The 20,000-nt window shown below is 37.1% G+C and overlaps 1 protein-coding gene across 30 annotated transcripts; it reads right to left on the minus strand.

Moving 5' to 3' along the window:
* Nucleotides 1-396: 396 nt before the first annotated feature.
* On the minus strand, nucleotides 397-19,811 carry Zn72D (Zinc-finger protein 72D). 30 transcript variants are annotated; one of them, XM_086550052.1, is made up of 16 exons: nucleotides 19,666-19,811; nucleotides 14,062-14,393; nucleotides 13,277-13,450; nucleotides 11,673-11,762; nucleotides 9,353-9,717; nucleotides 8,979-9,246; nucleotides 8,682-8,872; nucleotides 7,646-7,855; nucleotides 7,281-7,525; nucleotides 6,953-7,130; nucleotides 6,173-6,317; nucleotides 4,905-5,002; nucleotides 3,478-3,573; nucleotides 2,780-2,989; nucleotides 2,467-2,623; nucleotides 397-2,026 (listed from the first exon to the last, which is right to left on the minus strand). In XM_086550052.1, exons 1-16 carry the CDS (start codon nucleotides 19,683-19,685, stop codon nucleotides 1,953-1,955), a joined length of 2,853 nt encoding a protein of 950 aa, XP_086406178.1. In that variant the 5' UTR covers nucleotides 19,686-19,811; the 3' UTR covers nucleotides 397-1,952. The 30 variants fall into 30 exon arrangements, with proteins under 30 accessions (XP_086406178.1, XP_042860035.1, XP_086406177.1 ...); XM_043004101.2 differs by having other exon boundaries at nucleotides 2,780-2,992; nucleotides 7,646-7,870; nucleotides 13,256-13,450; XM_086550051.1 differs by having other exon boundaries at nucleotides 13,277-13,465.
* Between the last annotated feature and the right edge of the window lie 189 nt (nucleotides 19,812-20,000).

Here is a 20,000-nt window from a genome sequence, read left to right on the forward strand (position 1 = left end):
TTTCTGACTATTTTATCTCAAGAGTGAAGTTGTTAGAGATGGTATTTTTGTAACCTTTGAAATGTCATTTTTGCAATACTTTACATCTAAACTTGCTAGCAACATGCATTAAAAGCTCTTAAGCTGCTTTAATCTTTTTATTTGCAATGAAACAAGTTTTCCATGTGCTTAACTTTATCACCTGCCATCTCTGAGCTTTAACTATAGCAACAAATGTTATGCTTTAATGTATTTTCTATGGGCTTTCATAGAATATTTGTCCTTTAAAATGTTTGTTGTAATAACATTACAATTTACATTATATTCAAATCACACACAAAACAAAAATGTCAAAATTCTTTATTGTAAGATTTATTTGCAGTAAAAAAAAAATACAAAAAGGTTAGGAATATCCAATTATATATATATTTTTTTATTTTTACCTATGTGACACAACAGAACCCACTGGAAAAGAGGGTATAATCATCCAATTGTTCTACATGAAACGAGCAAGATGCACACTGCACTGAATAATTCTTCAACAGTATTTTTTGTATACAGAATAGCCTTTATTTTCGGAGAAGGATACCTAATAACCAGAAACAAATCTATCACCACTGAGGAACAACTATAAGCTACAAGATAATTTTGGCTAAGCTGGCAGAACCAAAGTTCACCTCTAAAAATTCAAGAAATGCTCTTTTTGTTTACATGTACCATTGTTTTAGAAGCTATACCTAGTATTCTGTATTGTTTTTCAACTTAAGCAATAATCCTTCTCCATTTTGATTATTATCATTTATTACACTTCTTTACTCAAAAAACAAAGTAACAGGATACTTTCCGCTCTCTTGACATGAAATCATCAAAAGTTTTTTTTTCAACTACAAATTGAATATATATATGACAATTCTTCACCTAAGATTTTACAAAAAACTTCAGTATTATCAAATTAGTACTTCATTCTTATGTCTCTTTCTCTTCCTTCCTTCCTTTCTCTTCTTCTTTTTAAAAGATCTATTTTATACTGTACTCGAAATATTAAGTTTAAAACAACTAGCACGAAATATGCTACCCCGCACTGCTTTCTGGGGCATGAGGACCAGGTAGCAATTGCGATGACTAGTTCTCATTAATATTTAGGGAGGGCAAGGTAAGGGAGGAAAAAGGGGAGGTTGGGTAGGGAGAGGGGGTGAGGGGGGGGGGGAGCTTTTAACGACTCTTAATCCTAATGTCAGACTTCCAATGGACATGCTGGTGGATCACGATGCTAAGCCCTTCAGATGAGACAACCCAACAGTTTAAAAAGGACCTGGTTCCTCCCTATCCAAGGAAGCGAGTACCTGACCACTGTAAACTGCTAGATGAATTCATATTTATTCTTTTCTCTCTATAGTATAGAAGGGGATAGCATTAATGTCTGCCAGCACACATGTATAAATCTACTGGACTTGGAGTAAATGAATTTTCAAATATATATATATATTTTATATATATGTTCTGCCTTAACTGACACATTTAAGGAGATTAACTAATGCCTGTAACCATTTCGTGCAGATATGAAAATAAAAGAATCATAAAAATTATAATGAAGATAATAAATATACAAATGATGATATTAAACATCAACCACATACTATTCCAACATACATTTTTTTTTTAAGAAGTTTGATGACTATAAACCAAGCAATTAGACAAATATATCAAAATAATATATTTAAAGCAAATGCCCTTATGCCATTAACAGTTGGTCGGGTTGAAATTAAAATTAGGGAACCAACTCGTATAAAAGGAACACATTTATAGTAGAAAGTACAGAATGCATTAATCATTACAAGTTGCAAATCATCCGAAAATATCATTCTTTTAATACAATAGTTAAAACATATTGTATACTACTTCCACCCGGAAATATTTCTCAAAATTCACTAGACAAAACTAAACATCTATTCAAGCACCTTTATAACAGAATCTTATTTTGTCTCTTTATCCATTTCCATTTTGGATTCTTCTCCATCTTCTTTCTTATCCTTCTTTCCATCTCCCCCTGGAAGAAAAGAAAAAAAAGAAACTTCATTATCTAACTCATAAAGAAAAATCCTCTCATTGAATGCCAAGATATTTTCAGTGTCAGGTTCTCCGTGATATTCTATAATCTAAATCCGTTTCATAAAATGAAATTCACTAACACATAAATGCAGAGTCTGGCAACTATTCAACAGAATACAAGCAACCAATGACTCATTATATGATTTCTTTCCCTTCTTATTTACATTTACAACTTTTATCACTCACTAGCCCTCAATCATTCTCATCTTCTGTCTGAGACTTAGCTCTGCTCTTTTCACCATCACACTCACTTTCATCCTTCTAAATTTTACTCTAATAGTCTCAGTCTCTTTCAGTCTCTCAGTCATTCTCTCTCTCTCTCTCTCACGAGAAACCTACCTCATTCTCAAACAACAAAAGCTTTGGATTAATGCCTACCGTCCAACTCACCCTCGGAGTCATTACCCTCGCCCGAGGAGTTGTCCCTTCGCCTCTTGCGGGTAAAGCGGCCACCTCTTTGGAACTTGGGTGGAGGAATGGGGTCCATGCCTAGAACCTTGTGGATTTGTCGGAAGGCAATCAACCTTAAGGCATGCTGTAAAAAAGAAAAATATATAAATATAAATGATTATATATTAAAAAAAATAAATATATAAAAAGAAAGAAAGAAAAAAAAAAAAGTATCTTCGTACTTTTATTCCACAATCAACCCTCGTCCCAAAAGCTGGATCACCTAGAAGAGCAAGCTCACCTGCGCTGAAGCAGTAATATCTTCCCTCTCCTGGGCCGACAAGGAAGAAGCAGCATCAACGGGGTCCTTCTCGCAAGGGTCAAGGAGCCCAGGAGACCCTGGTAAGAGCAGTCCGGATGCCAGGGCCTCGAATACCCTTCGGAGAGCGTCTCCAGGACTCAAATGCTGCCCAGCGGAGGCAATTACCTTTTCACACATTAGTTCCATGGCCTGCTGTGAGGAAGTACGTGTTAAAATAGGTAATGATGAAGAATTCATAAATAAATAAAAGTCTACTTATCAACATGGATACTATGTACAAATTGACAGTAAACAATATAATTACACTAGTTATTTCTAGTTATGCAGATAGCATTAACCTTTAAGTTATATATAATATTGGACACATTACGTTAAAAACAAACATAGAAAAGGAACAATATAAATAAGGCAAAATAATAAGGAAGTTGTAAAAGAAAGAAAGAAAGAAAGAAAGAAGGAAACTCTTAAGAATAGATTGTCAAAATTACATGTAGAGATGAAAATGCAAAGAGTAAAATGGGAGGTACCCCAGAATTAAGAATGGGGAAGGATGCTGGATATCTGGATAACCTGTGCAATACTGAATTTCAGCTAAAAAGAAAAAGAAAAGAAAAAAGGTAAAAGATCAACATGCAGGATGTCCACAGTCCTAGTAAAACGTGATAAGCGAAACTCACCCAACTGTTCAATGGTCCCCATGTTGGCACCCGCTGACACAAGTCTCGCAGAATTCTGATCACCATTACACAGCTCTGAAGCCCATTTGCTCTAGCCTGAAGAAGTGGCACATTTATCAGTATGCACGTCTAAACAATCAGTGCTGGTTGGTCCAAGATGGGCAGCAATAAATTACTTAATGCAAAATGCACAAGTACACTAAATATTCACAAACATTATTTGGCAAATGTCAAATCAAACTATGAATCTATGTACTGATACACTACATTTTTTTCTCTGTTATTCTTACACAAACAAAATGACTGACTTTGAACTTCTTATATGAAATTGGTCCTAAAATATGTGCAAATTCCAAAATAATTATGAGTGAAGTTTGCCCATCTTGTACTGAACAAGTGCATAGATATGAAACAGAACAGTGACATTGTAGACTCCTTCCATTCCATGCACCCACAACAGCCAGCACAAAATCAAATATATCTACAATCTTCCAGTAGCCTTAATGTTATGTTGAACCAGGTTCTTGTATGAACTCTGCTTGGAAACTCTGCACAAAATAAAGGCTCCACTGCTGTTATACTGAGAGCAAAATCTACTAGGCGCAAGACACACCATTACTGGAACTAAGTACAGCCCCTTTCCATAACGAAGCAGAGTCCTTCTGTACTTTCCAGCCTCATGCTTTTTCTCGCAGGCTAAGCTCACAATGGGACACCTCCATGAGTGGGTTGAGGGCACTGCTGTGAGGTAGCTGTAAGAATGGCTGATGGTAAATGTTGGGAGGGGACAGAGGAAGGGGAGAGCTGCCGAGCTGCCTCCGTGGAGACAGAGGGCAAATTAAGCCACCTTTACTACCTCACTGCACTCACACCACACTCAGGGAGCATATTAGGGGCAACCATTATATATTATCTTTTTTTTTTTCCTAACTGAGAAAACTGATCATGAACTTTAAAGAATGAACAAAATCAAATAAAATCATTCATGAGATGAATGAAGTACAGGTTCTTTCCATCACTGTCCAAGCCCTACGAGCTGACAGCTGTGTACGCAAATTTCACTCTGAAAATCAGCATGACAATGGTAAACACAGCAAGGTGTGAATCAATTATATAAATAATGTGCGCACAAAAGTACTCACCACATGAATTTACTATTAAGTGTAACCTTGCTAGGTTTCCATCCATGCTGATTCACAAAATGTGCAAAACAGAACAGGTGGGAGCTAGTCAAGGTTGGGCAGTAATGGCAAGAACCCTCCATGACCTAACTCTGACCTACCAATGTCCCTAACCCTACCCACCCACACATTACCATAAGGCTGAAAAGTGTGAGGGGAGCCTAGACCTGCCTGCTCCTTCCTGCTCTCAAGAGACAGAAGGAACAGCCTGGCCTGGCTTTACCCTCAGATGAACGGGTTGCAAACCTGGAACCACTTGGCATGTCTGAGGGCGGCAAGAGCGTCCAGACATTTCTGCTTGTCGAGCACATCTGGAGGATCCTTGGCGGCGGTCACCTGGGAGTCTAAAATACAACAACACAGCTTCCGTCACACACCCGCGCCACACCCACCCACCCGCCAGCGTCCTCCCACCACCCACCACCTCTGCCTGCACATATAGACATCAGAGCAGCCAAATACCATGGTAAAAATTGGCAAAAGACTAACATCATGCTCTTGTTTTAATAACAGAGCCACAAAAAAAAATAATAAAGCAAAAATAAATAAAAAAGAAAGAAATATATATATATACATATTTTATCATTCATATTCTGTTATTGGAAATTTATCATTCATTGCATTTTTAAATTAAGTTATGCCAGCTAAGACTGCACTAAATCTGTGTTCCCAGGGGTGGTGGAGATTGGGTCAGGTGTGGCCAATGGGCAACTCTTCCCCTCTGCAGTACAAGAGAGCCACAATGTTCATGCCTGGTCTCAAGGCACAGACTTAACTGAAAAGTATGGCACAGTTTAGAATGAGTTCAAAACTGGCTGTAAAGGAACTTTTTAGAAAAGTAATTCTCTTGTCCAGTGTCTCTTTATGTGGCCCTTTTCTTCATATTCTCTGACAATGACCATCAAGACAGAGAGGGGAAAGTTATCATTTAGTGAACCAGGGGCCAGCAATGGTTGATTTACAAAAAAACTTGATCTCCCACACTTTGGTCACAAAACAGGGCCCGCTAAGGTGTCTTACCAGAATGTTGCTTTCACTGTGTCCCCTGGTCTCTATGTTAAGCAGTATAAAGAGGCCAGTCTTTGCAGCATTTTCATCACAAAATGAGACCTGCATAAAATGCATTGTGAAATTTACAATCTTTAGTAACATGTGATGAAAACCTTGACTTCCCCTGGTTAGACAAGTCTTTCAATGAATAATGAGTTATATTCTGTCAAGCTGAATGAGAGGACAGGAAAAAGGGAAACTGACAAATAAAATTGGAAAGAGGAGTGACACAAATTATAAAGACTGACAATATCAATATCAATAACAACAACAACAATAATAATAAAAAATAATAAACTTCTGAATCAGAGATAAAATAAAAGGAGATAAAAAAAAAATAATAATAACTGGCTCTTTAAGAAACTCATCAAGATACAGAGTAATAAACTCAATCCATATGAAAGACTTTCTTCTTAACCTGTCACTGTAGACAACCAGGCTGCAGTAAAGCCTGTCTGTGTTACCTCCTTCATGTAGCAGCTGTTCCCGCATGATTGGAGACGTAAGCGTCACGTTAACTGAGATCCGCTGGTCGCCGATATTTTGGACTACCAAAGCTGCTTCTTCGACTACTCTTTGGATGTCATATTTGTCTTCCGGTGCCACAACCTGAGGTACACACCAGCAAGGGCTTAGTCTTTTTTCTCAATAAATTTTTTGTAAGTATAAACACACTACATATGCATAATCTCTCATTATCAGTCACATAAATTGCAAATAAAATTGAAGAGACAAGGAAAGAAATTAAAGCAAAATATCAAACAACTGACAAAATTTAAGTTACACATCAACCCCTTACATTAGCCGTCTTAAATAAATCCTTGTTTTTGCGAGTTAATTACTGAAATCATATTTAAAAAGCTGAAAGTTCTCTAATTACAAAATATATCTGCAGAACCCAAAGTATATTAGTATTGCAAATGAAACAATTTGTGGCATTTGTTACCTTACATGAGACAGAATTTTCAAAAATAAAATGCGCATTTTTACTCTTTTTCTAACAATAACAAGGCAATAATAATAATTTTAACATAATCAAATTGAAATTATGGGAAGGCTACATCACCTTCCAACTAAAAAGAAAAGAAAAGAGAAAAAAAAAAAGTAACAGAAGAAGAGGGGAGCAGGGGGTGGTAATGAATGATAGAACAGACCACATATCGAAATATATTCATATATACAAAGAATATCTACACTCTTTCCCCACCTTTAAAAATGCTCCCTCAGAATATAACAAAACTTACCGCTAATTGTTTAGGGAGATTATCGGCCACTCTGTCCAAAAGAGTCCGCGTGGGCTTGTCTCCACAGAGCACCACTAGCTGCACACTTGTATCACCCCGGAGTAGTAGACCTTTTGCCAGAATACCTACTCTCATTACGCCCTTCAACATACGGGGTGGACCATCCTCCTTCTTCTCCCTGTTTTAATTAAGTAATTGGATGAATTTTCTTTCCTGCTATTTCTATCTGTATCATTCAACAATATGGGGGAACATAATAACCAATTCAGAAACATGCAAATAGCCTAGGCTACCGTCACAGGTGAAGTTCTATCCTCAACGGACTTACCCATCTTTCTTGTCTTCTCCTTCCTTTGCTTCTTCCTCCTTTTCCTTCTCTTTCTTTACCTTTGGCTTAACCTGTTGCTCTTTTGGTGCATCTACCTCTGCTAGGTAATCTGACACCATTTTCAAAGCCTTTTCTGTATTAGATACAATCTTCTGAATAGCCCCTAGTTCTTCCTCTTTAGGGTATATATCTGCGTGCTTGGCCAATACATGCCTATCATCACTTGAGTCAGGTCTACGCATAGGCTGCAGGGAGAGACCACTCGTTAATGCAAAGGTAAAAAAGAGGTTCACAACTCTTCCATATATACAAAATTAGATTCAGTTCATATTCATTGCAAACATAATTAAAAAGGGTCTTCTTACCATCATGGGAGGCATCCCAGGCATGAAAGGAGGTCTGGGCATGCCAGGGGGCATCATGGGTGGGGGGCCAGGGGGGCCACGGGGATACCTGCGGCACCAGTCCAAGTACTCGCACTCCTCTTCGTATCTCCTCCTCTCCTCCCAGTACCATCTCTCTTCCTCTTCCAGTAGTCTCTCTTCCTCACGACGCCTCCACATCTCCTCGCGCAGCTGGTGTGAACCAGGCTATTTACAAGCAACGCTTACACTTAACTTAATAAAGCACAGTATCATGCTCACAAAGAAAAAAGAAAAAAATAAACAAAACCCAAAGGTGATAAAAATCAAAGGATGCCCAGTAAGAAATACCTCACTTCAGAGTTCAACAAAAGAAAAGACAACAATACTGCCAAAAAAGGAACGTGGAACATGATACATTTCATGCAACATTGAGAACAGCCTTTTAACTTTTGAGAAAATTTATATTATCTAGAGAATGATATGATCATCATTATCCTACTCATGCTCCCCTAAATTCAAAAAAAATTAGAATGAAAGAGCATCCACATTACAAATTACAATTCAGCCATATACAAGATAACAGAAGCAAATTCAAATTTACCACTTAAAAATTCAAAACTATTGACAAAAATTACTAATAACCTAAAGTAAAAATATTTGTGCTTTTCTATTACAACAATCCCAAAACTACATCATACAAATGTTTAAAATATAATTTAAAAAATGTTTCATGCTATGTATCCACTAACTACAAAGGCAATGCAGTAACATGAGCAACTGTTTAATGACTTGAAAACATTTTCAAAACAGCTCAATTTCTATCATCTCTGGTAAATACTTAAATTACAGAATACTTTAAAAACAGCCCACTGACAAGGCTTAGACAGCCCATACAAAAGAGAAATAATTCAGAAGTGCATTTCCAGGCAAAAGGAGAACTAGAGGGCTTTGATATCTATGCATTCATCAAGTATACAATAAGTAATGGGCTCATCAGTTAAGACTTTTCATAAAATGATCAGGAGGACATGCTCACCTGCTGTCGCCGAAGTTTCTCTTCTTGTAGTTTGCGTTGACGTAATGATGGTTTTACCTCTACAACTAGCTCAGGATTAACCTTCTTCTTGTACTGCAATCTATGTCGGCGACCTTTCATGTGCATCTCTTTGGCGTTGGGGTCATTAAATCGGCATTCACAAAGCTTACAGTTAAAGCTGATCACTTTACCTGCAAGAAATATATCCATGTTATTAAAGTTTTGGCAAAGCTTTATATCCCTTTTACTGTAAAATCATTATTCATTTCTGTTTACATTCGTATTGCATTAACTCACCTTCCTCATTCTTAATTTCTTCAATATATTCCTGACCAACAGGTTCTACGTCCTTCTCCTTCAGATCAAGTAAGTCATCCTTGAGATCATCCTTCTTCCCATCTGCAGTTGTGAGAACACCAGTGGTAGATGCAGTGCCACCACTAGTTGTTGTCTTGGCACCTACTGTTGAGCCAGCTGTGGTGGTTGAAGTTTTGGTGGTACCTCCAACCACAACTGGATCAGTTGAGGGAATAGGTTTCCCCAACTTCTGGTGTAATTTCACAACCTGGAGTGCAAATCAAAAAACATTAGCAACAACCCCACTTCTACAAATCCTAACACTACACTGTAAAACCAAGTGTCACCACAATCACTCGGAGGTATACTCTTACCTTTTGATGCTTAGCACCACGAATATGAGCAGCATAGGCATCAGCCCCTGTGCAAGTGACATCACAAAGTTCGCAGCGGAGGGACGCTCCGTGGCGCGAGGGCGTGGGCCCTGCCTTGGCTGCCGCCTCTTTCTTCTTGTGCTTTTGACCCTCTAAGTGCTCCCTGTAGGTCTGAGGTCCAGCACAACTTATTTTACAAACATCACAGTAATGCAGTTGCTGAGGTTTGGGGGGTGCCTTGGGCTTCTGGGTCTTGCCCGGTACTGTACTGGCCTTCTTGAAAGTTTGCCAAGTGTTGGCAGCTGGCTTAACAGCAGCAGCTGCAGCAGCAGGCTGTGTAGTCTGCTGCATGTATAGTGTGGCAGCTGAAATAATGTTGATGACATTAAATATTACAGTTTGTATACTACGGTTCAACCCTAACAGTTCTGAATTGTAAGCATTTCCTACTTATACTACCTTTCCATGTCTGTGTAGACCATGTGTCTATCTTCAAAATTAACTTCAAAAATAACCAAGAAAAAAAACAATTGAGGGAAATATATATATATATTTTTTTTTTTAAGCAGAAAAAATATATTAGTTCTTGAAAAAAATATAATCTATTTCATACATAATTTACAAAAATAATATAGTAAACTAGTGAGATAACTTAAAATAGGTCTAAATTCTATGCTCTTGTCTCAGGTCATATATTTGCCTTGTGCGGTTATGGTACATGCTGAAAGTTATGAGAGCATTAGCCGGAAAGGGACTTTGAGTACTGTACTGCCACTTGGAAAATGCACTTTCACTAGTCATATTAGCAAAGGCAATCATTCTTCACAGAAAAACTTGTATGAAAACAAATCTTTCAGGCCAAACTGCAGTCAATCTAATAATAAGCTTTAGCTATGCGTTTATGTTTATGTTTTGTAAATCATTACTATCTGAATCATTTATCCAGGTTCCTTATAAATAGTGTACTTCCGTAATCAAAAGAGGTACACAGTTTCTATAAATTTAAAGATAAATCCTTAGCCAAGATGCCATGATTTTCTACCTTAGCATACAAATTCAGCATATTTAACACAGACTAGCTCCTAATCTTTTAAATTGCCAACATATTTGCCTTTCCTTGGTAGACAAAATAGAACTGAGTAGTGACACAATGTGATGTTTTGAGGGAAATAGCATGAAAGATGAAAGCTTGCACAATGGGTATGGAAGGAGAGTTTAAAGGGCCACAGGGCACACAGCAATGGTTCTGCACACACACATCTTCAATTTAACTTTAACTTTTTAAAGAAACAAATAGAAAGACTGAAAACTAATGTGTGTGTATATATAGTTTGTAATAAGGTTGTGTATAATCTGTAAATGTCTTTCCTTTGTCTTTTTTTATACTGTTCAGGAAAATGTATGAGTACATACCAAAAGGAGAAACGAGGATCCCATGAGAAAGATACAGACAGATTAAACTTACAGCAGCAGAGGGCTCAGAGTAGAAGAGGATGTACAGAGGAGTGTGTTCTTGGTGGCAGAGGCTGTCATGATAAAAGAGATCTCAAAGTGGCAAGGAGTGAGAGAGAGAGAGGGAGATAGAGAAAGGGGGAAAAAAAAAATAGCTACTATCTGATGAAGGGCAATGAGTTGTGCTTTTAAAAGGTTGAATGGAGGGAAAGGTGAAAGAAAAAGAAACCAAGAGAGTTAGTTATCAAATGCAGAATGAGGTCTTATAGCCTATGATTGTCACTATACTAGGGGTGGGGATGGATACTTCTATGCCATGTATGGAAAAAAAAAAGTGCAAGGAAGCCTCGGAATTTATCAGAATTTGTGAATACACTGACTAGGTTATGAGCATTTCTACTCATATTCATTCATTTACTTTTGCTGTCTCTGACCTACTACTCCTTTTGATGAAGACTCACTTCTCCCATTCTTTTTATTCTATAAAATAAGCAAAGAAAAAGAAAAAAATGATATAAATGGAACATAATGAAATAAGTTCTTATATGCTCTTCAACCCTAATCATTATCACCAAAAGCACAAGTTCTCTTTCCTAAATTTCGTATCTAACCTTCATGTACCTTAAGTATAATAACCATACGATATCCACTCATTACAAATAATTTAGATTGAACTATCTCATCAAAGTCCTCCTGAAGGTTTCAAAGGGCATAAAACCTAGCCACGTCAAGTTACTGTACAAACTTTCGTACCTAAAATGAGACAAAATAAAAAAATAAAAAATAAAAAAATTATATAATGCAATGATCTCTGTGAACCTATCTTTACATCTAACGAGTAGTAGATACTAAATGAAAAATCTAGTACCTTCGTAAGACCCTCGGGTACGTAGGTCATGGCCATCCGGTACGTAGGTCATTGCGACGACGAAGCGAGGCCCGGGACATCTGCTGTTTACTATTTGAACCAAGGATCGAGGCGTCTTGTCAGAGGTGTAATAATTCCATCAAATACACTAAAATCCATTGAATAATTCCAATATTTCTTTTTTATCATTATTTTTGTTACAGGAGAGAGAATGAAAGTTAACTACATACACCCTGCTTCTTTAATGAAACCTCTTCTTTTTATATGTATATATATATAAACAATCTACAGAATAAAATAAAAAATCATTTCTAGAGTAACAAACTTGAACTGGAATTCCTCTATTCTGTTCAATTCACGACGAGTGACGAGACTCTCTCTCTGGGCTTCAGGTTTCAAAGTGATTCCACCACGCCTAACCTCAACTTGGAACAGCTGATCAGGCTATCAACGACGCAACTTACACTACTACAACACTTTTGGATAATAAAGTTCCCTATCGACATGCATTATACACTTTGCTTTTAGTCATGAGAAAAAAAAAATAAAAATAAATAAATAATAGTAATATCTTTCTGGAACTGAGCAAATAATTCCGAGGACTCCTGAAAAGGTATTTCAGTGGTGTCTGGGAAGCTGGGAATAAGGTATCAGGACTGACGCTAGAGAACTTGGAGGGGGGGCTCTCACACTGACAACAGTATGGAAGGATATTCAAGTTCTGTTGCAGAGAGAAAAAGAGAGGGATATGAAGAGAGAAAGAGAGAGAAAGAGAGCGAGAGGAACATGTGCTGTGTCTAGAAACACTTCGGAAATCATGGGGGAGGGAGTGTACTTAAATAAATAAATAATGCTGATAGTAATGACAGAAACTTTGTAAGTCAACTGAAATTGGGACTAAAATTAATTAAGAAGCCAAACAAATTGAAAAAGTATAACAATGCTTGTTGTGTAAGTAAAGCGCACACAAAAATAGATGTATAAATAAATGAATTACCAAGAAAATTGCTCCTCACAAACAAAAAGGCAAGGAGATATCTTAATCCAATACTAAATTGTTAATTCAAATTAGCAAAATGAACCTTTGAAAAGTCAGGAGTTATTTCGAAGTGTCTCAGGTTATAGCAGGAAGGTAGAAATAGTTCTCCAGTGGTGGGGTTTGGGACAACATAATAACTAGGAACAACACTAAGTAGACAAAGTGAATAAAAAAAAGCTAGTTTTCATCAAGTAAAAATCAATAACTTAATAAATGTCCACATAAAAGCATTTTAACACGCACGCACACACAAACACACACTCATACATATTCAGTGTGTGTGTGAACACATGTATGTCTGCATGCACAAGCATGCTTATCTACATTATATATTATATATTATATATATATATATATATATATATATATATATATATATATATATATATATGTATATATATATATAAATCAATCAATAGCTAAAGACTTCTCTATACACTGCAAAACAAACAAAAGGAAGGACCAACAACCACTTGTGTGAGATGTGTGGAGAGCCATGGAGTTAAAAAGGGGGAAAAAAAAAAAGCTTTAATACATGCCATACCTACTAAATCATAAAAGTCACCTTTATTGGTGGTAGTAGTTTGTGCTGCATATGCAGAAGTGTTGTAGGTGGCTGTGGCAGCAGCTGCTGCAGCTCCAGGATATGCTCCAGCATAGCTTGTCTTAGGGGTAGCCACAGGGGTAGTTTGCCGCGAAGTAGTTGTATACGCACTGGTATTGGTATAAGCAGCTTTGTCTGCAGACAAAACATCTAAGGTCTTTCATGATCCCACCCTTTTTGGACAAATTCTTTTTAAACCTAATTTATATTTCAATCAAAACATTTCAAATACTTTATAGCACCAGAATTGGACTGTGTGTGACTAAATAATCAGTTTCTACTGCACTTTTACATAATCATTACAACATATAGAGAGCAAGCTCAAAATTCAAATTGAATAATACTAATAGGTATTTGGGATATTACTTTTTCCCCCGCATTATGTACAGAACTTTGCATAAGTGGTGCTATAAAGTTTTAGAAATTTGATTGTCTTACATAAAATATCATGAATTTAAAGGTTTTAGGTGTACATGTGTATATTTGTATATTTATACATTCATATACAATATGTACTCAAGCATTCATAGATGTTTATATATTCAAATATCATATATACATTTATATACTTATAAATATATATAAGAACAGACAGTGACCATGATACTTTATGCAAGATTTATAATTTAGTATATTTCCATATATACAAATATATACAACCAATAAGTCAACACAGGTACATAAGTATATATTCAATGTCAATATACATTAAACTATTTTAAAGACAGAATGTGTTATTGTCTTACTTTGGTAATGTGTGTCGGCAGCAGTGTAAGCTGTTGCTGTTGATGGTTGTGCGTAGTAAGTCTTGGTAGAATCATAGGCTGCAGCAGCAGCAGCAGCTGCCGTCTGAGTGGTTCGGCCATAACCATAGTCATAAGTGGTTGAGGCGGCACCACTTGGGTAGGTGCCTGCCGCTGTGGAGTGAGTTGCCGCAGCCGCAGCAGCAGCAGTCTGATACCCAGTGTCATAGGTTGACCCTGCTGCACGCTGGGTGGTGTATGTACCAGTGGGAGTGTGACCGACTGGGTAGCCGGTCTGTCCAGTTTGATAAGCTGCTGCCGCATTGGCAGCAGCACTGTAGAAAAGAAAAATTTCAATTTTAGACACTTGTGTTTTCTTTAGATTCAGTAAATGGAGGACAAAAAATTATAAAAATTCATAGATTTGGGAATATAACAAACATTAGACAATTTTTTTTCCCATTTCAGGAAATAATATGTGATTAAAGCTATATATATACATATATATATTTATATTATATTATATATATCATATATATTGTATATATTATATATATTATATATATCATATTATATACATTATATCATATATATTATATTATACATCATATTACATTATATAATATATTATATACATTATATCATATATATATATATATATATATATATATATATATATATATAATTATATATATTATATATCATATACATTATATACATTATATACATTATATATATTATATACATTATATATATTATATACATTATATATATTATATCATATTTCATATATTATATATCATATATTATATTTATTATATTTTATATTATATCATATACATTATATATTATATTATATATATTATATATATTATATATATAACAAAACAGACAAGAAAAAAATGTATACTCAATATGTCTTTTTTTTAAACCCATTCACGCCGGGGCTGTTCCAGCTTTGTACGGTCGCAATACTGGGATTTTCAAACTCATAAACCTAACGCCTCAACCGGCTCCAATGGGTTAAGCATCAGTCTAATAATTGAAAATCCAGACTTCAGTATGCTTCCTCTGAACTTAACCCAATAATGCCAGGTGGTTTGGCTCTGCCAAGGTAAGACAAAATGCATAGGCCTAACACCTTGGGCTATTCACCTGCTCAAGCCATGGCCACCCTCAATGTACATGATCACCCAGTGTGTGTTGCCTTTAAACACTGCTACCACTTGACATATCACATCTTTAGTTGTTAAGGGGCTAATAACAGGCAAAATTAGTTAATCAATACAATAAATGAAAAACAACAAATACAAAACATTAACAAGATTGGTTATCAACATTACATACTAACAGTACAACTTGTACATCTCTCAGGCTGCACTTGCATATCCCTCAGATAACCTATTATTAGCAACCTTTGAATATACTCCAGACAACCCTGGCTGTATGCCATCTTACATTTGGCAATCTTACCATGCAGCTGGTGAATAAGTATAAAAAGTTTTCTGTATGTCAAGTAAAACTTTAGTAAGTCTCCTCATTACTACCTCCAGGTGAGGATAAAATAGCTAGATTGAGTTTTTTTTTTTTTTTTTTTTTGGTAACTTAACAGTATTGTATCATATACAAGTTTTTCACCCATGAATGTAACAATTTTAGTTTGAGTATCTACAGAGACATAAATGAGTGTGAATAATGTCCATTTCTGTCCCCTTCCACATCAGAGGAAATGGAATTTGTTTATTGGTTTCACCTATCAATCTTAAATTTGCATTCAGCCTATTCCAATTATATGTACCAATACATGTATCAAGGCTCGTAGCTGGACAATAAACCATAGAAAAAGATAAACATCAACAACATTGTAATCAAGTTGAAAACTGAGGTACAGACTGCCTGGGAAGTATAAGCATACTGAGTAGAAGCAAACACATGACTAGTTTCTCGGCACCTGTTTCTTTTGTGGTCAGCAAGTACTCGAGACATTAACCACCGAAGAGCAATATTGGAACTCCCTTGTAGCTACATTACATTTCCTGCATGGTAACATTAAGTGCCGTGGAAGAAACAGTACTGACTCCTCTCATCAAATAGTTGTTTAGTAGCACCACATGAGCCATCCATCATGAAATTATATGATCATGCTCTAAGAATGATTTTTTCCAGAAAAATTTGATACATGATACTGCATTCAATGTATGAAGTTATAAGTAAGAGAGAAGTATCTTTCAGTATGCAAACATTTCCAGTGATAATCATTCAATGTCAAAAATTTTCATACTTATATCTACCTTGTTAAAATTGAATTGAATTAAAGTTATTGATTTTTATATATTCTTTGGATGAGTTATGGGGTCTAACAAAATTAAACATAAATCAGTAAAGTACTACAGGTGGTAAATGTAATGGTTTACAATGTACCACAGGTGCTGCATATGATGGTTAATGTATTAAGGCTTGTGTTCTGTTCTGACGTGCACAAGAGGATTCTTTGATTCAAATATTACAATTCTGATTTCTGGGAGCCTTCATTGTGGAATTAGATCATGTCAAACTTAAAATATTAATACTTTCATAAGATCTTTTCATGAGAGAGAGAGAGAGAGAGAGAGAGAGAGAGAGAGAGAGAGAGAGAGAGAGAGAGAGAGAGAGAGAGAGAGAGAGAGAGAGAGAGAGAGATGAAATATCTTCAAATATAAAAATCATAAAAGTATGCAGTAGCAATGAATATCAATGAGATCATACATTACATTATAAACCATATTCTACAAAAGTGTCTGCAGCTTCATGCAGTCAAGCCAAGAGTATGTTTCTATGAATAGTAGCAGCACACAGGTTAATGTCCTTACAAAGATATATCCCATCATAAATTCTTTACCAAACTGATACCAGTTACTGAAGACCCTGCTTCTAACTGATCCATGAAGCCCCTGAAGTTGAAATCAGCCTTGTGTAGCATACCTTTACTCTTTCTCAGTAAAGGCATTTCTTTCTAAATTGATGGCATCAACTACTACTGGGAATAACCTAACATAACTGCTTCTTACATGCACACATCAGTACATGTGTTGGTAGCTAAATAGTCAATGAAAAAATTGTACTAATCTTTACTTATAGATTAGATAACCACACAAACAGTTAATCTTAAGCAACATTAGTAACTGGTATAATACTATTCACATCTTTCACTGATAAAAAAGTTAGATTTCAACATTTAAATTTTGAGAGGAAAAAGTGGTGGAAAAATTCAACAATGCAACACAGAAGAGCAACTGCCAAGAAATTTTGCAACTGGCCATCTAAGATGTGTCTGCAGTTCACAACAAGAGGTATTCATCAGGCTTACAAATTTAAAATGTAAATTCCAATCAACCAGTGCATGACCATCACAAACAGAGCACACACAGCTCACACAAAACATTTGTCACAGTTTCTACATAAAAGCAGCTTATTACATATTTGGTATATTTGCTGTTTCAAGTACATCACTGAACAATAATCAGACATACATGTAGGTCTTCAAAACATTTTATTTTATCTTTTATTCCCTTTGTTGAAAAAGTCTCTAAAAGGACTAATAAAGCTTCCCAATGTCCAAGGCTATAACTAGTTACATGAAATATGTGGTAGCATACATATACAGTAAATATAGAAACCATTCACAAATTTGATTACTATTACCCAGTCACACATTACATATATCTCATCAATACAATCAAGACGAACAAAATTCTTCACTTTTAACATGACTGACTAATTCCATCTCCTAAAACATTGATCTTTCACTTTTGGACTATATACCAATGCACTTGCCATGGCTTTGTGCTTCGGGAAAGGCTAAAACATTTACAACGAGACAGAGACAGAGATTGTAGACCTGCCTATGGAACCAGTCTAAGCTCTAGCTAACTAGAACATGTAGAGAAGAGACCACAGCAACTGGTCAGTTGGCTCTCTTGGAACCTTGAGTAAAATTTAAAAGATCCCCACATGTCTGCCACTGGTCTGGTGTCAAGGGTGGCAGGGCAAGTCAAGTGATCTCTGTAGCCTCTGTATTCTGCTAAGGATAAGAAACCTCTCTCATGTATTCTCTGGCTAGATAAGAGCTTGTAGCCCTCCGTAATCTTTTCCTGTTAACCTAATGATGACAGTGTGTCAAACGGGTGTGACATACCATCGTGCCTGATGACGGGGTGACACCACAGTGTGACGTCCCCGAGGCGATATTACTTAGGCCCGGCATAGGGGGTTGCCAGTTCTTGCCGGCCCCGTCGGGATTAGGTTAAGAGAAGCTATTCTATCTTACCAGAATATGCAGGGTGGAGGTTTGTCTGTCTGTCACGGAACAAAGCGTAACGACTCTGGAGAATACTTAGCAATAAACGACCATGTTGTCAAATTACCAGTAAACTCAATTTACAAATGCTCTCTATTCATCTACCAGATTTAATACTTGCTTGACAGTTTTCTTTTAAAAATAAACCTAAATATCCCTAGCTTACCACAAATCCTTTCCGCCCATCCATGTTAACATCGTCGGATGACACAACTGAAAATGCGCACCAGCTATCCACCGATACAAAACTTGTCCATTTCAGCAATGCAAAGCCTTTCCTGACTGCAGGTCAATTTAAAGAGAAGAGGGATAAAGCCTAAGTCGTGGTTAATTTTAAATTAAGAGGGGATTCTGAGGGAGGGGGAGGGGGTAACCAAGCCCTTGACGAAGGGTTTTTCGACTACATCTGAGATTAGGGTAGGTTGTTACCAGGGACTTCTTCTCCAGGATATGAAGTCACACGCGTAAAAATGAAGAGGTGTGAGGTACAACAGAAATGAAAATATCAAACTATTGGATATACAAACAACTGCATACCTCAGCCATCACCCTTTCCTTCCTTCTTTCCTGTCCCAACTTTCACTCTCAGTTCCCCCCCTCCCCTCCCCCCCATACATCCTCTGACAGACACCTCCCCCTAAGCCTTTAGACATCTTTTTCTACCAACCAACATGAAAACATCTTTTCCTTCTCCTCCCTCCTCCTCCACCTCCTTTCACAACCCCCCCACCATCCCCCAACCCCCATCCCAAACATCACCCAAACAAGACGAAACTAAATCAACCAAGGAATTCCAACACAAGTCAATGGTTACTCGTCTGATACCTTCGCCATAGGTCTATAGTCGAATACATCTCATCGGCCTACAACCAAAAGTAGGGGGGGAGGGAGAGGGGGGAAATACCAGTGGAGGGAAAATCAAGGAAAAAAAAAATTCCTGATCAATAAACTCGCTTGTCTCTTGGCAGCCTCTCTCTCTCTCTCTATCTCTCTCTCCTTCTCTTTCCTCTGCCCTTTGGCGTTCTTCCCTCTCCCTTCCCTACCAACCTCGATGCATTTCCCGCAAGAACAACCTACGTTCCGACGGCTAAATGGCACGAGAGGCGCTAAAAAAGGCATTAATTGAGCCTTTCCAACATCAACCTCGTGCGCAGCCTTACTGTGCGCATTAAGGCACGCTTAGCCCCGGTCTCGCCTTATTCCACCTGGTTTTCCTCTGAAAATAAGTCCTCTCTCCGCACTTGCACCTCGTCTAAGCCTTCTATACGCACCTGAGACCACTCCAGTACATCCCGTTGCCTTGAAGATGGAAAATGCTGTCCGGAAATTAAGAAAATTTGAGCGCGTCAAGGGACCACGACCTTCCTTTCGGCGCAGCGATATCAAGCCGGGAAGGCCATGCCACGCACTCGCGGACTTGGCTCCTCCGCGACGCAAAGTAGTTCCTCCACGCTAAAGACCCTTGGATTTATTTCTCTTTGGGGGGATTTTACTACAGGATTACGGGGTTTATTTATTGTAGTAATGATTGCGGGGTGAATTTTCCTGCTTGTGGAAAGGGGTGAAATGGTCGAATCAAGTAGTTCCTCCTGGCTTCGGCCGATGG

The sequence above is a fragment of the Penaeus japonicus genome, unplaced genomic scaffold (genome assembly GCF_977035675.1).
Source record: "Penaeus japonicus unplaced genomic scaffold, GWHDUDI00000001_assembly GWHDUDI00000023, whole genome shotgun sequence".
Lineage (NCBI taxonomy): Eukaryota > Metazoa > Arthropoda > Malacostraca > Decapoda > Penaeidae > Penaeus > Penaeus japonicus.